General features: G+C 45.6%; 2 protein-coding genes and 1 long non-coding RNA gene across 3 annotated transcripts in view; 2 read left to right on the forward strand and 1 right to left on the reverse strand.

The window, feature by feature from the left end:
• LOC144668844 (interleukin-12 receptor subunit beta-2-like) overlaps positions 1-6,243 on the forward strand; it is an 87,913-nt gene extending 81,670 nt beyond the window's left edge. Inside the window, exon 15 of the mRNA XM_078531263.1 lies at positions 5,175-6,243. Coding sequence (XP_078387389.1) covers positions 5,175-5,564 — 390 coding nt within the window. The 3' untranslated portion in view covers positions 5,565-6,243. The remainder of the gene's footprint in view (positions 1-5,174) is intronic.
• Positions 2,858-4,309, reverse strand: LOC144668846 (uncharacterized). The gene is made up of 2 exons (XR_013573560.1): positions 4,152-4,309; positions 2,858-2,987 (listed from the first exon to the last, which is right to left on the reverse strand). It is a non-coding gene; the product is annotated as an uncharacterized LOC144668846 (long non-coding RNA).
• Positions 6,244-13,897: 7,654 nt separating the features above from the next.
• Positions 13,898-14,440, forward strand: part of LOC144668847 (transportin-2) — a 35,258-nt gene continuing 34,715 nt past the window's right edge. Inside the window, exon 1 of the mRNA XM_078531265.1 lies at positions 13,898-14,028. The gene's annotated coding sequence lies outside the window, so the exon portion shown is untranslated. The remainder of the gene's footprint in view (positions 14,029-14,440) is intronic.

Below are 14,440 nucleotides of genomic sequence, written 5' to 3' on the forward strand. Positions count from 1 at the left end.
GTTGGTTCTGATATTGCCTCCGTGTGACACCAAACTGCTTTTGGCTCTTGAGGACTGATCCATAAAACATTACAACAGTTGGTGAACCATGAAACCCACTTTTGAGTCCTAGACACACTGGCGAGAAGCGATCAAGGTGAACATCAAGAGGTTTTCATTCTCAAAGGTGTTCAGGAGGTGAAAGGGACAGGGGGAACTGTCCCAACTCCAGGAAAGTATGAAAAATCTGCTCCGTCTGCAGTCGATGGGGCTTGATGTCAAGGAGGATCTCTAAATGTGAAGAGCCAGCAAGCCTCACTCTTTGCCTCAGAGGCCTCCAAGATCATCTTCTGGTCCAGCATCTGCTCCATGAAACAGGATGAACATAGGAAGATAGGAGGAGTAGGCCATTCAGCCCTTCGAGCCTGCCCTGCCATTCAATAAGATCATGGCTGATCTGGTTGTGATCTCAACTCCACTTTACCATCTAGCTCCCTTAAGTCTTGACTCCTTGACTATCAAAAATCTGTCTAACTCTGCCTTAAATAAATTCAGTGACCCAGCCTCCACTGCCTTCTAGGGAAGAGATTTCCCTAATGACCATTTGAGAGAGAGAAAAAAATTCTCATCTCTGTCTTAAACAGTAGACCTCTTATTCTTAAACTGTGTCCCCTAGTTCTCGTCTCTCCCACAAGAGGAGACATCCTCCCAGTATCCTTTTTTTCATTCATTCACAGGATGTGGGCTTCATTGGCTCAGTCCAGCATTTTATTGCCCGTCCCTAGTTCCCTTGGAGTGGTGGTGGTGAGCTGCCTTCTTGAACTGCTGCAGTCCATGTGGTGTAAGTACGCCCACAGTGCTGTTAGGGAGGGAGTTCCAGGATTTTGACCCAGTGACAGTGAAGGAACGGCGATATATTTCCAAGTCAGGATGGTGAGTGACTTGGAGGGGAACTTCCAGGTAGTGGTGTTCCCATCTATTTGCTGCCTTTGTCCTTCTAGATGGTAGCGGTCGTGGATTGTAAGGTGCTGTCTAAGAAGCCTTGGTGAATTCCTGCAATGCATCTTGTAGATGGTACACACTGCTGCTACTGTGCTTCGGTGGTAGAGGGAATGAATGTTTGTGGATGTGGTGCCACTCAAGCAGGCTGCCTTGTCCTGGATGGTGTCAAGCTGTGAGTGTTGTGGGAGCTGCACTCATCCAGGGGAGTATTCCATCACACACCTGACTTGTGCCTTGTAGATGGTAAACAGGCTTTGGGGAGTTAGGAGATGAGTTACTTGTCGCAAATTCCTAGCCTCTGACCTGCTCTTATAGCCACAGTATTTATATGGCTAGTCCAGTTCAGTTCCTGGTCAATGGTAACCCCTCCAGGATGTTGATAGTGGAGGATTCAGTGATGGTAATGCTATTGAATGTCATGGGGTGATGGTTAGATTCTCTCTTGTTGGAGATGTTCATTGTCTGGCACTCTTTGTGTGGCGTGAATGTTACTTGCCACTTAAATATGACCTGGATATTGTCCAGGTCTTGCTGCATTTGGAAATGGACTGCTTCAATATCTGAGGAGTCGTGAATGGTGCTGAACATTGTGCAATCATCAGCGAACATCCCCACTTCTGACCTTATGATGGAAGGAAGATCATTGATGAAGTAGCTGAAGATGGTTGGGCCAAGGACACTACCCTGAGGAACTCCTGCAGCGATGTCCTGGAGCTGAGATGATTGACCTCCAACAACCACTACCATCTTCCTTTGTGCTAGGTATGACTAGAGAGTTTTCTCCCTGATTCCCATTGACTCCAGTTTTGCTAGGGCTCCTTGATGCCACACTTGGTCAGATGTGGCCTTGATGTCATGAGCAGTTACTCTCACCTCGCCTTGGAAGTTCAGCTCTTTTGTCCACGTTTGAACCATGATTCTATCAAGATCCTATCAAATCCCCTCGGGATCTTATGTGTTTCAATAAGATCACCTCTCATTCTTCTCAACTCCAATGAGTAAAGGCCCAACCTGTTCAACCTTTCTTCATAGGAGAATCCCCTCATCCCAGGAATGAGTTAAATAAACCTTCTCTGAACTGCTTCTAAGGAGACCAAAACTGTACACAGTACTCCAGCTGAAGTAAAACTTCCCTACTTTTATATTCCATTCCCTTTGCAATAAATGCCAACATTCCATCTGCCTTCCTAATCACTTGCTGTACCTGCATACTGACTTTTTGTGATTCATGTACCAGGACACCCAGATCCCTCTGTACCACTGAGTTCTGCAATCTCTCTCCAATTAACCAATATACTGCTTTTCCATTCTTCCTGCCAAAGTGGACACATTCACACTTTCCCACATTATACTCCATCTGGCAATATTTTGCCCACTCACTTAATCTGTCTATATCTCTTTGCAGACTCTCTATGTCATCTTGTCAACTTACTTTCCTACCTATCTAGGTAGAAAATCATCCAAATTATTGATGTAGATTGTAAATAGTTGAGACCCCAGCACTGATCCCTGTGGCACTTGACTTGTTACAGCTTGCCAACCTGAAAAAGACCCATTTATCCCTACTCTCTGCTTCCTGTTAGCTAACCAGTCCTTTGAGTTTCTTCTTCCAAAAGGTGCACACACAGAGCTCTGTGATCAGTGTCTAGATGAAGAAGATGGCTCAGTAATAGCAATCCATCCTAAGGATCAGCAAATCTTTTTATGCCAGGTTGTATGACATAAAGCCCACAGATAGCATGGCATCTCATGTCTTCCTGTCCTCTACTACAGAGGTCTTAGGTAACAGCACGTGGGAGAATCTGGACAAACCACTAACTCTGGACAGCTGACAAAGGCTGTCAGGTATTTTAAGAAGAACAAAACTCCCGGAAGCAATGGCTTACCGGCTGAGTTTTATTTGACTCTGTGGGACCGGATCGTCCCAGATCTGCTGAAGTGTATGAGAGTTTTCTTGTGGCCAGCAGCATGTCAGAATCCATAAGGAAAGGCATCATCACCCTCATCTACAAGCAGAAAGGGAAAAGGGAGCAAATGAAAAATTGGCGACCCATTTCCCTGCTTAATGTGGACTATAAAGTTCTGTCACTACCAATTGGGTCAAGTCTGCTTTGGAGTCAGTGATCCACCCTGACCAGACCTGCGCTGTACCTTGTTGGAAGACCTTTGATAGCCTTGCACTACTAGGGGATACGATTGCCTATGTACAGGACAGGGGTGTGGACACCTGCCTCATCAGCCTGGACCAGGAGAATACTGCACACCTACATGGTGGATGTGCTCTCCAAAAAGGGGTTTGGGGAGGGAATCGGCAATTCAATCCAACTGCTCTACACAAACATCAGTAGCACAGTTTCAAGCAATGGATGGGAATCGGAAAGCTTTCTGATCAAATCCGGAGTCAGGTAGGGTTGCCCTCTCTCGCTGTCTTGTTCTTGTGCTGCATTGAATCTTTTTCTGAGTCCATCAGGAAGGATGTGGGCATAAGAGAGCTGACAATCCCAAGCAGGGGAGGTACGCAGGGCCAGATGACGTCACCACCTTCTACTTGCTGTCTGATGACTGATGAGCATCTGCTATCAGTGTGAACTGGCCTCGAGAGCCAAAGTGAAATGTAACACAGCCATGTTCTTTAAAAACTGGACTGGACGATCCTTTGTCCCCTTCACTGTCAGGTCAGACTGCCTGAAGATGCTGGGGCTATGAAGGGGCCAGAGTCTGGGCCAAAAACTGGAGGGCTGTATAGCCATGTGAAACAGAAACTGGGCATGTGGGAGTGATGCTCCCTCTCCATCGCGGTAAGAACCTGGTCATCGCGTGCAAGGTGCTCTCAGGGTTGTTTTAAATAGCGCAGATCTGGCCCATACGCTACAGCACCGTGGCAGTCAACCAAGTCATCTTTGGCTTTATCTGGTGATCAAAAATGGACCATCCGCAGGGGCACCATGTACAAACCTCTAGAAACAGGGGACAAAAACATACCCAATGTTGTCCTCATCCTGATGGCCACCCTCACATGTGGCTGCATCAAGCACAATTGTAAATATTTGGCATGCAAACACCAAGTGTCACTATGTGCTGAGGTTCTGTAGAATCATAGGTAGTTGTAGCATAGAAAAAGGTAATTTAGCCCATCATGTCCATGTCAGCTCTGTACAAGTGCAACTCACCTAGTCACCCCTGTAGCCCTATCTGTCCTCAGTGTTACAAAAGATGGGTCCGGCCACATTGCCACAGAACACTCCATTCAATTGGACTGGGCTGCACCTCATGGAAAAGTTTCTGCTGGAAAACACCTTTGACCATAAGTCTATTAGGTCCTCGAGGCACTGTGGGAAAAGGAGGTGGCAAATCCTGTCAGATAGTTCCCTGAGTAGACTGTCAAAGTCATTTGGCAGAAGGCCTCATCACCAGAACATTGAAATAAGCAGCAAGATGTAGCTTGGCTAGTAGTGAGAATGGCACCCCCATCAGATCCTTCATGCACACATGGGGAGTCTCTGCGCCAATACATGTTGCTGTCGAGGTGGCTGTGATGGGGAAAAGACCATTATTTACCTCCTCTGGAATGTGCCTTTGCAAAGAAGGTCTGGAGAGAGATGCAGTGGTTTTTATCGTGGTTCATCTCGAGCAGCTCCGTGACACAGGGTCTGTGTCCTATTGACTGTTCCCAGGTACGCACACCGAGACAAATGTCAACTATGGCTGGAGGCCCATCAACTCAGTGAAAGATGCTCTTTGGTCTGCCGGAAGCTTGCTGGTTTTTTAGTGCAAAGGGTTGTTCCTGACCGAGTGTTGCAGACTGGCACATTCCTAGGTCCAGGACTTAGTGCTGAGGGACATACCTATGCTTGAAGCAGTCACTATTTGGCACACTGGGAAAGGCCACTGTCCCACCAAGGGGCTGGACCCTGTGAAAGACTCCTCTGTCTGTATGCAGCACAGAATGTTTGAAATGAAATGTAAATTGTAAATATAATTTGTATTTTTAAGTGTAGTGAGACACTTCAGAGAGCCACATTCTGTACTGGAAGAAACTGAACTGTATCACATTTTGTGTAATGGCAAACTTTAACCATTACGAAATGCGCTTTGGCAAAATTTTATGAATAAACTTTTTTTTGACAAAATCAAAGAGAAATTGCTTTTGACTATGAGTTCTGATCTTTGTTTTTTTCTCCATCTATCGTCAGCACCATTGCACTCCAAACTATCTTGGGATGATGGAGGAACCGCCAACTGCTGAAGTGGAAGAGATTGAAATCGAGGACGAGCTTGGGATTTCATTAACAAAACGCACCAATTCCACTCTGACAAGAGACAAGGGGCCTAGCACAGAAGATCAGTATTGGATAGGACAACCATCTCCAGATGTGGACAACCCTCCAGAGGCCCCCACCTGTCTGGATGAGAAGCTCATGGATCAGCCACCCAGCAGCACAGGATTAATGGGGACAGTCCCCTTCACCTCTGGTTATGAGAGACACTTCATTCCATCAGAGGAAGATGTGCTCAATAATGAATGGCAGTTAGAAAACAAGGAGGAGTGGCTGGGGTCGGGGGGTATAACTGATGACTTTTAAACCTCAGTGGACTGGGATACCAGAGAACCTCGATACGTCACACAAACCAGCCTGTATTGCTGCTGGCCTCAGCCCCTGAAGGGACAAGTTTAGCAAATCTAATCAAAGAAGATGAGCAGGAGGGATAAGGAAAGCCAATGAGCCCAATACCCCCAGTGTTCCATGGAAATCTACATTCTCCCATTGCAGCATCCAAAGCGTCCTTATGCAATTCCAGGACTTATACCTCACTCTTTGACTAAAAGGCCATATCAGACTTTGTCTGGTCTTTTTGTGACACAGAACTTCCTGAAGCTGGACACCATCTCCTTGTTTTACTCATTGATTATTTTAAAAGAAATTTTCCAATGTTCTTGTTCCATATCCTGCACCTTATATTCCTCTGTGAAGTCATCAACAAGCTATCTCCTCTCAGGACTGAGAGCCTGTCGTGCCCCAGTCTTTCCTGACGACCTGCCCCTACCCCTCTACTTCCAAAACTGACTGGAGCTCTACAATGCTTCTTAGGACCTCATTGTCTTCAATTTTTTTTTAACTTTAAAATTGAATGTTATAAAGTCAAACTAGAAAATGGCAAATAAGTAATTTTCTTAAATCAGTATTCTGACATTAAAATGTTAATGTAGACTCTGAGACTTCTATGATTAACTTAATAATAATTTCAGAAAACTTTTGGTAATATTCTATTTCAGAGTCAAATACTTTAGGCTAAAGGAAAGTTTCCCAGTGGTATCTCCTTCCTTCAGGGATGGGTACAGGCTGCCTGCGCACACACATGGTCTGTACATGGACTACCTGCGCACTCGTGCGGTCCATACATATATACATGTAAACAACATGGTCTGTACAAAGGCTACCTTTGCATATACGGTGCTGTTACCCTGCCCCCGCCGCCTGCCCCCCTGCCATCCCACCCACAGCCGTCCACCCACACACACACTTCTGTACACACACACGCTCAAAGTGCTTGACACACACACTGACACACACACATACACAGAATTGTTACGGAGTAGAAGGAGGCCATTTGGCCCATTGTGTCTGCACTGGCTCGCTGAGCATTTTAACTTAGTGTCAATCTCCTGCTTTTTCCCCTGTACATTGTTTCTAGTTAATCATCCAATGCCCTCTTGAATGCCTCATTTGAACCTGCCCCCAACACACTTCCAGGCGGTGCATTCCAAACGCTAACTACTCGCTGTGTGAAGAAGTTTTTGCTCACCTCGCATTTGCTTCTTTTGCAAAATACTTTAAAACTGTGCCCTCTGGTTCTCGATCAGTTTACGAGTGGGAACAGTTTCTCCCTATTTACTCTGTCTAGACACCTCATGATTTTGAAAACTTTTATCAAGTCTCCTCTTAGCCTTCTCCTCTCTAAGGAAAACAATCCAAACTTCTCCAATCTTTCCTCATAACTGAAGCTTTTCACATAGGTGCGAAATTCACAATGCAAGCTGACGCGATTGCAAAGACCCCCAAATGGTTAGTGAAACCGACAAACTGATTCAAGGTTATAAGGTCAATGTACTGGTCCAGGGGAACAGAATCCCAGTTTATTGCAGGCCTCATCCAGCATCCTCTGCCCTAAAAAAAGAAAGTAGAGCAAGAACTGAAAAGAGCTGAGACTGAGAACATTATCTCGAAAGTAGAACAGAGTTAATTGGGCTACTCTCACAGTGATAATACCAAATCAGATGGTAGTGTAAGAATATGTGGGGATTATGAGGTAACTGTAAATCAGGTACTGGAATATAACCCACCCGAAACTTTGCCTAACTTGAGTTAGATGATGAGTGTTGGTCATATTTGACTATTAATACAAACATGGGTCTATCTTAACATAAGCAAAATGCTGCTACTGCTGGAAATCTGGGTCTATTTTAGTTTCATAGGCTCCCATTTCGTGTTTCTTCAACCCCTGGAATTTTTCAAGGGGTATGACAGTCACAAAAAGCTTAATACTGTAGAAAGCCTAGAGGAATATAGAAAGTACAGGGGTGAAGTAAAAAAGGTAATTAGGGAAGCAAAGAGAGGATACGAAAAAATATTGGCAGGTAAAATCAAAATAACCAATACGTTAAGAGCAAGAGAATAACTAGGGAAAGGGTAGAGCCTATCAAAGATGTACATGGTGACTTGTGTGTTAATGCTGAAGATGTGGGCAGGATTCTCAATGAGTACTTTGTCTCTGTCTTCACTAAGGAGGGGGATGGTGCAGGCATTCTAGTTAAAGAGGAGGAGTGTGAAATATTAGATACAATAAGCATAGTGAGAGAGGGAGTACTGGAGGGATTGACATCCTTGAAGGTGGATAAGTCACCAGGGCGGGATGGATTGTATCCCAGACTGTTAAAGGAAGCCAGGGAGGAAATAGCAGATGCTCTGAGGATCATTTTCCAATCCCCACTAGATACAGGCAGGGTACCAGAGGATTGGAGGTCTGCGAACATTGTACCATTATTTAAAAAGGGTGCAAGGGATGGACCAAATATGTATATATCAGTCTGACTTTTGTGGTGGGCAAATTATTAAAATCAATTTGAAGTCTCAGGATAAACTGTCACTTACAAATGCACAGATTAATCAGAGATAGCCAGCATGGTTTTGTTAGGGGAAGATCGTGTCTTACTAATGTAATCAAATTTTTTGAGGAAGTAACAAGGAGGATTGATGAAGGTGGTGCAGTGGATGTTGTCTACATGGATTGCAGTAAGGCATTTGACAAAGTCTCCGAAGGCAGACCGGTCATAAAAGTGAGATCCCATGGGATACAGGGGAATGTGGTGAGTTGGATCCAAAATTGGCTCAGTGACAGGAAACAATGGAGGTTTTGGAGAATGGAAAGCAGTTTCCAGTGACGTTCCAAAAGGCTCAGTGTTTGGTCCCTTGCTGTTTGTTGTGTATATTAATGATTTGGACTTAAATGTGGAAGGTATGATTGGGAAATTTGCAGATGACACAAAAATTGGCCATGTAGTTGATAGTGAAGAGGATAGCTGTTGTCTCCAGAATTATGTCAATGGTTTGGTTGAATGGGTGGGAAAATGGCAGATGGAATTCAATCCAGAGAAGTGTGAGGTAATGCATTTGGGGAGGGCAAACAAAGCCAGGGAATACACAATAAACAGTAGGATGTTGGGAGGGGTAGAGGAAGTGAGAGACCTTGGTGTGCATGTCCACAAGTCCCTGATGGTGGCAGCACAGGTGTGTAAGGTGGTAAAGAAAGCAAAGCTATTTAACAAATTAATTATCTAAGTCGAGATGGCTGGTCAGGTGATGTGCTGTAGCTGTATGATGTGGGAGCTGGCAGATCCCATTGCGAGCTGCAGTGACCACATCTGCAGCAAGTGTTGGTTGCTGGAGGAACTCTGGCTCAGAATTGATGAGCTGGAGTCCGAGCTCCGGAAGGTGCGGCACATCCGGGAGGGGGAGAGTTACCTGGATGCTTTGTATCAGGAGGCGGTCACACCCGGTAGATTAAGTACCTCAAGTCCGGTCAGTGGTCAGGGTCAGCAGGGTGTGACTGCAAGTGAGGCAGGTAGAGGGATCCTGTGTTCAGGAACAGAAGAGCCTCAGCTCTTGACCTTGTCCAACAGGTACGAGGTACTTGCTCCCTGTGTGGATGAGGAAGAGGGCTGTAGGGAGGATGAGCCAGCTGACCACGGCACCGTGGCACAGGAGGCCATTCAAGAGGGGGAGCAAAAAGACAAGTGGTAGTTGTAGGGGATTCTATAATTAGGGGAATTGATAGCTTCCTTTGTAAGCAGGATCGAGAGTCCCACATGGTATGTTGCCTGCCCGGTGCCAGGGTGAGGGACATCTCTGACCAGCTTGAAAGGATATTGGAGAGGGAGGGGGAGGATCCAGTTGTTGTGGTCCACGTCGGGACAAATAACATAGGTAAGACTAGGAAAGAGGACCTATTTGGGGATTATCAGGAACTAGGAACTAAATTATAGAACAGGTCCTCAAGGGTTATAATCTCCAGATTACTACCCGAGCCACGTGGAAATTGGCATAGGGACGCGAGAATAAGGGAAGTAAACACGTGGCTAAAGGAGTGGTGTGGGAAAGAGGGGTTCCATTTCATGGGGCACTGGCATCAGTATTGGAACAGGAGGGATCTGTACCGTTGGGATGGTCTCTACCTGAACCAATCTGAGACCAATGTTCTAGCGAAAAGGGTAAATAGGGTGGTCAACAGGATTTTAAACTAGAAAGTGGAGGGGTGGGGGGGGGGAGAAGGGTAAAACTCCAAGAAGTATGACTAATGGGAAACAAAGCAGCAGGTTAGCGTGTGGGGGGGGTGGATTCAACTTCAATGAAAATTATGAAAAAACTGAAAAGAAAGGAGAGCCCAGGAGAGGCTATTAAAGTCTCCAGAACACAAAATAGGACAGAGTGTTTGGAAAGGGCTAGGAATCTAACTTCAAGCACATCAAATAAAGGGACGACAATGAGAAAGGGGACGGGAAATACAGGACTGAAGGTGTTGTATCTGAATGCACGCAGTATACGAAATAAGGTAAATGAGCTTGTGGTGCAGATTGAAATTGGCTGGTATGATGTGGTGGGCATTACGGAGACATGGCTACAAGGGGATCAGCACTGGGAGCTAAATATCCAAGGATATACATCCTATCAAAAAGAAAGGCAGGTTGGCAGAGGGGGTGGGGTTGCTTGGTTAGTAAGGAATGAAATTAAATCGATAGCAAGAAATGATGTAGGGTCAGATGATGTAGAATCTATGTGGTTAGAGTTGAGGAACCGCAAAGGTAAAAAAACTATAATGGGAGTTATGTACAGGCCTCCGAACAGTAGTCAGGATGTGGGGCACAAGATACACGAGGAGATAGAAAAGGTGTGTAAGAAAGGCAAGGTTACACTGATCATGGGGGATTTCAATATGCAGGTAGACTGGGAAAATCAGGTTGGTAGTGGATCCCAAGAAAAGAAATTTGTGGAATGTCTCCGAGATGGCTTTTTGGAGCAGCTTGTGGTGGAGCCCACTAGGGAACAGGTAATTCTAGATTTAGTGATGTGTAATGAGGCAGATTTGATAAGGGAGCTTAAGGTGAAGGAACCCTTAGGAGGAAGTGACCATAATATGATAGAATTTACCCAGTAATTTGAGAGGAAAAAGCTGGAATCAGATGTAACGGTATTACAGTTGAATAAAGGCAACTATAGAGGCATGAGGGAGGAGCTGGCCAGAATTGACTGGGAGATGAGCCAAGCAGGAAAGACAGTGGAACAGCAATGGCAGGAGTTTCTGGGAGTAATTTGGGAGACACAGCAAAAATTCATCCCTCGGAAGAAGAAGCATATTAAAGGGAGGATGAGGCAACCATGGCTGACAAGGGAAGTCAGGGACAGCATAAAAGCTAAAGAGAAAGCCTACAATACGGCGAAGAGCAGTGGGAAACCAGGGGATTGGGAAGCCTACAAAGACCAACAGAGGACAACTAAAAAAGAAATAAGGAGGGAGAAGATTAAATATGAGGGTAAACTAGCCAGTAATATAAAAGAAGATTGCAAGAGTTTTTTTTAGATATATAAAGGGTAAGAGAGAGGCAAAAGTGGACATTGGGCCGCTGGAAAATGACGCTGGAGAAGTAGTAGTGGGGAACAAAGAAATGGCGGAGGAATTGAATAAATACTTTGCATCAGTCTTCACGGTGGAAGACACGAGTGACATCCCCAAAGTTCAAGAGAGACGGGGGGCAGAGGTGAGTATGGTGGCCATTACCAAGGAGAAGGTGCTAGGAAAACTGAAAGGTCTGAAGGTGGATAAATCACCTGGACCAGATGGATTACACCCCAGAGTTCTGAAGGAGATAGCTGAAGAGATGGTGGAGGCATTAGTGGCGATCTTTCAGGAATCACTGGAGTCAGGGAGGGTCCCAGAGGACTGGAAAATCGCTAATGTAACCCCCTGTTTAAGAAAGGAGGCAAAAGACAGGAAATTACAGGCCGATTAGTCTGACCTCGGTCGTTGGTAAGATTTTAGAGTCCATTATTAAGGATGAGATTTCAGAATACTTGGAAGTGCATGATAAAATAGGGCAAAGTCAGCATGGTTTCATCAAGGGGAGGTCATGCCTGACAAATCTGTTAGAATTCTTTGAGGAGGTAACGAGTAGGTTAGACAAAGGAGAGCCAATGCATGTTATCTACTTGGACTTCCAGAAGGCCTTTGACAAGGTGCCGCACAGGAAGCTGCTCAGTAAGATAAGAGCCCATGGTGTTAGAGGCAAGATACTAGCATGGATAGAAGATTGGCTGTCTGGCAGGAGGCAGAGAGTGGGGATAAGGGGGTCCTTCTCAGGATGGCGGCCAGTGACTAGCGGAGTTCCGCAGGGGTCAGTGTTGGGACCACAACTTTTCACTTTATACATTAATGATCTAGATGAAGGAGCTGAGGGCATCCTGGCTAAGTTTGCAGATGATACAAAGATAGGTGGAGGGACAGGTAGTATTGAGGAGGCGGGAAGGCTGCAGAAGGATTTGGACAGGTTAGAAGAATGGGCAAAGAAGTGGCAGATGGAATACAACGTGGGGAAGTGTGAGGTCATGCACTTTGGTAGGAAAAATAGAGGCATAGACTATTTTCTAAATGGGGAGAGAATTCAGAAATCTGGAGTGCAAAGGGACTTGGGAGTCCTAGTCCAGGATTCTCTTAAGGTTAACTTGCAGGTTGAGTCGGTAGTTAAGAAGGCAAATGCAATGTTGGCATTTATTTCGAGAGGACTAGAATATAAAAGCAGGGATGTGCTGCTGAGGCTTTTTAAGGCTCTGGTCAGATCACATTTAGAATATTGTGAGCAATTCTGGGCCCCGTATCGCAGGAAGGATGTGTTGGCCCTGGAGAGGGTCCAGAGGAGGTTCACGAGAACGATCCCAGGAATGAAAGGCTTAACATATGAGGAACGTTTGAGGACTCTGGGTCAATACTCGATGGAGTTTAGAAGGTAGAGGGGGGATCTGATTGAAACTTACAGAATACTGAAAGGCCTGGATAGAGTGGACGTGGGGAAGATGTTTCCATTAGGAGAGACTAGGACCCGAGGGCACAGCCTCAGAATAAAGGGAAGACATTTTAGAACAGAGATGAGGAGGAACTTCTTTAGCCAGAGAGTGGTGAATCTATGGAATTCATTGCCACAGAAGGCTGTGGAGGCCAGGTCATTGAGTGTATTTAAGACCGAAATAGATAGGTTCTTGATTGGTAAGGGGATCAAAGGATACGGGGAGAAGGCGGGAGAATGGGGTTGAGAAACTCATCAGCCATGATTGAATGGTGGAGCAGACTCGATGGGCCAAATGGCCTAATTTCTGCTCCTATGTCTTATGGTCATATGGACTGCTTACCTTTATTGGACGAGGTATTGAATACAAAAGCAGGCATGTAATGCTGGAACTGTATAAAATGCTGGTTAGGCCACAGTTGGCATTTTGTGTACAGTTCTGATCGCCACATTACTGGAAGGACATAATTCTGGAGAGTACACAAAGGAGATTTAGAAGAATGTTGCCAGGGTTTGAAAATTGCAGCTATGAAGAAAGATTGGATAAGCTGGGGTTGTTTTCCTTGGAACTAAGGAGGCTGAAAGGTGACCTGATTGAGGGGTAGAAGATTGAGGGGCCTGGACAAAGATAACCTGGTTCCCCTAGCTGAGGGGTCAATTGCCAGGGGCATCAGATTTAAGGCGACTGGTAGAAAGATTAGAGGGGACATGAGGAAATACCTCTTCACCCAGAGGGTGGTGGGTGTGTGGAATTCACTGTCTGGTTTGGCTGTGGAGGCAGAAACCCTCAAGTCATTGAAAAGGTAGCTGGATTTGCATCTAAAGTGCTGTAACTTGCAAGGCTACAGACCAGGTACTGGAAGGTAGGATTAAAATTTGCAGCTAGTTTTTTTTTTTGTTTGCAGGTACAAAATATATAATACCACATTTGGTGGAACTGTTTGTAAGAGCGTAGTCGTGCAGTGGACTGAAGTGATGGGGAAGCCTTGACCCTTTCCATTTGAGGGATTAGATCCACTTGTGCACAACTTGATATTTTTAAAAACAGACCCATGTCATTCCTCCCAGTCCATCATGAAAAGTGCCTGGTACTGGATTTGAGGTTTTAGCCATCTCGTCCCCCAGCCTGCTCCTACCTGTGCTGCTGGACTCAGGGACATTTTCCTCTCTAACACTGCACTCATTGCCAGTTAGGCACAGGCTTCAGACGGAGGAGCAGGCCCCGTCTCCACGGTGACCGCCAGTGGGCGGACCGCCGCGGGCAGGGGAAGGAAACCCCGTGGACCGGCGGGGTATGCCGGTCCGCAGAGCGGGGCCTGCTGGGTAAGAGCGGGTCCCGGTCACGTGGGGCGAGCCGACGGCTCGGATTGGCCGGAGAGAATTTAAACCCGGGGCCGGGGGAGCGGCGCGAGAGAGAGAGAGAGAGAAAAAAAGAGGTAAAAAAAATAGAGAGAATGTGAGAGAGAATAATAAAGAATAAAGAGAATGTGTGTGTGTGTGACAGAGAGGTAAAAAATAGAGAGAATGTGTGTGAGAGGGGGGTAAAAAAAATAGAATGTGTGAGGGAGGTAAAAAATGGAGAGAATGTGAGAGAGGGTGAAAAAGAGAGAATGTGTGTGAGAGGGTGAAAAATAGAGAGAATGTGTGTGAGAGGGTGAAAAATAGAGAATGTGTGTGAGAGGGTGAAAAATAGAGAATGTGTGAGAGAGGGTGAAAAATAGAGAGAATGTGTGTGAGAGGGTGAAAAATAGAGAGAATGTGTGAGAGGGTGAAAAATAGAGAGAATGTGTGTGAGAGGGTGAAAAATAGAGAGAATGTGTGAGAGAGGGTGAAAAATAGAGAGAATGT

Source organism: Cetorhinus maximus, chromosome 28 (genome assembly GCF_964194155.1).
Source record: "Cetorhinus maximus chromosome 28, sCetMax3.hap1.1, whole genome shotgun sequence".
Classification (NCBI taxonomy): Eukaryota; Metazoa; Chordata; class Chondrichthyes; order Lamniformes; family Cetorhinidae; genus Cetorhinus; species Cetorhinus maximus.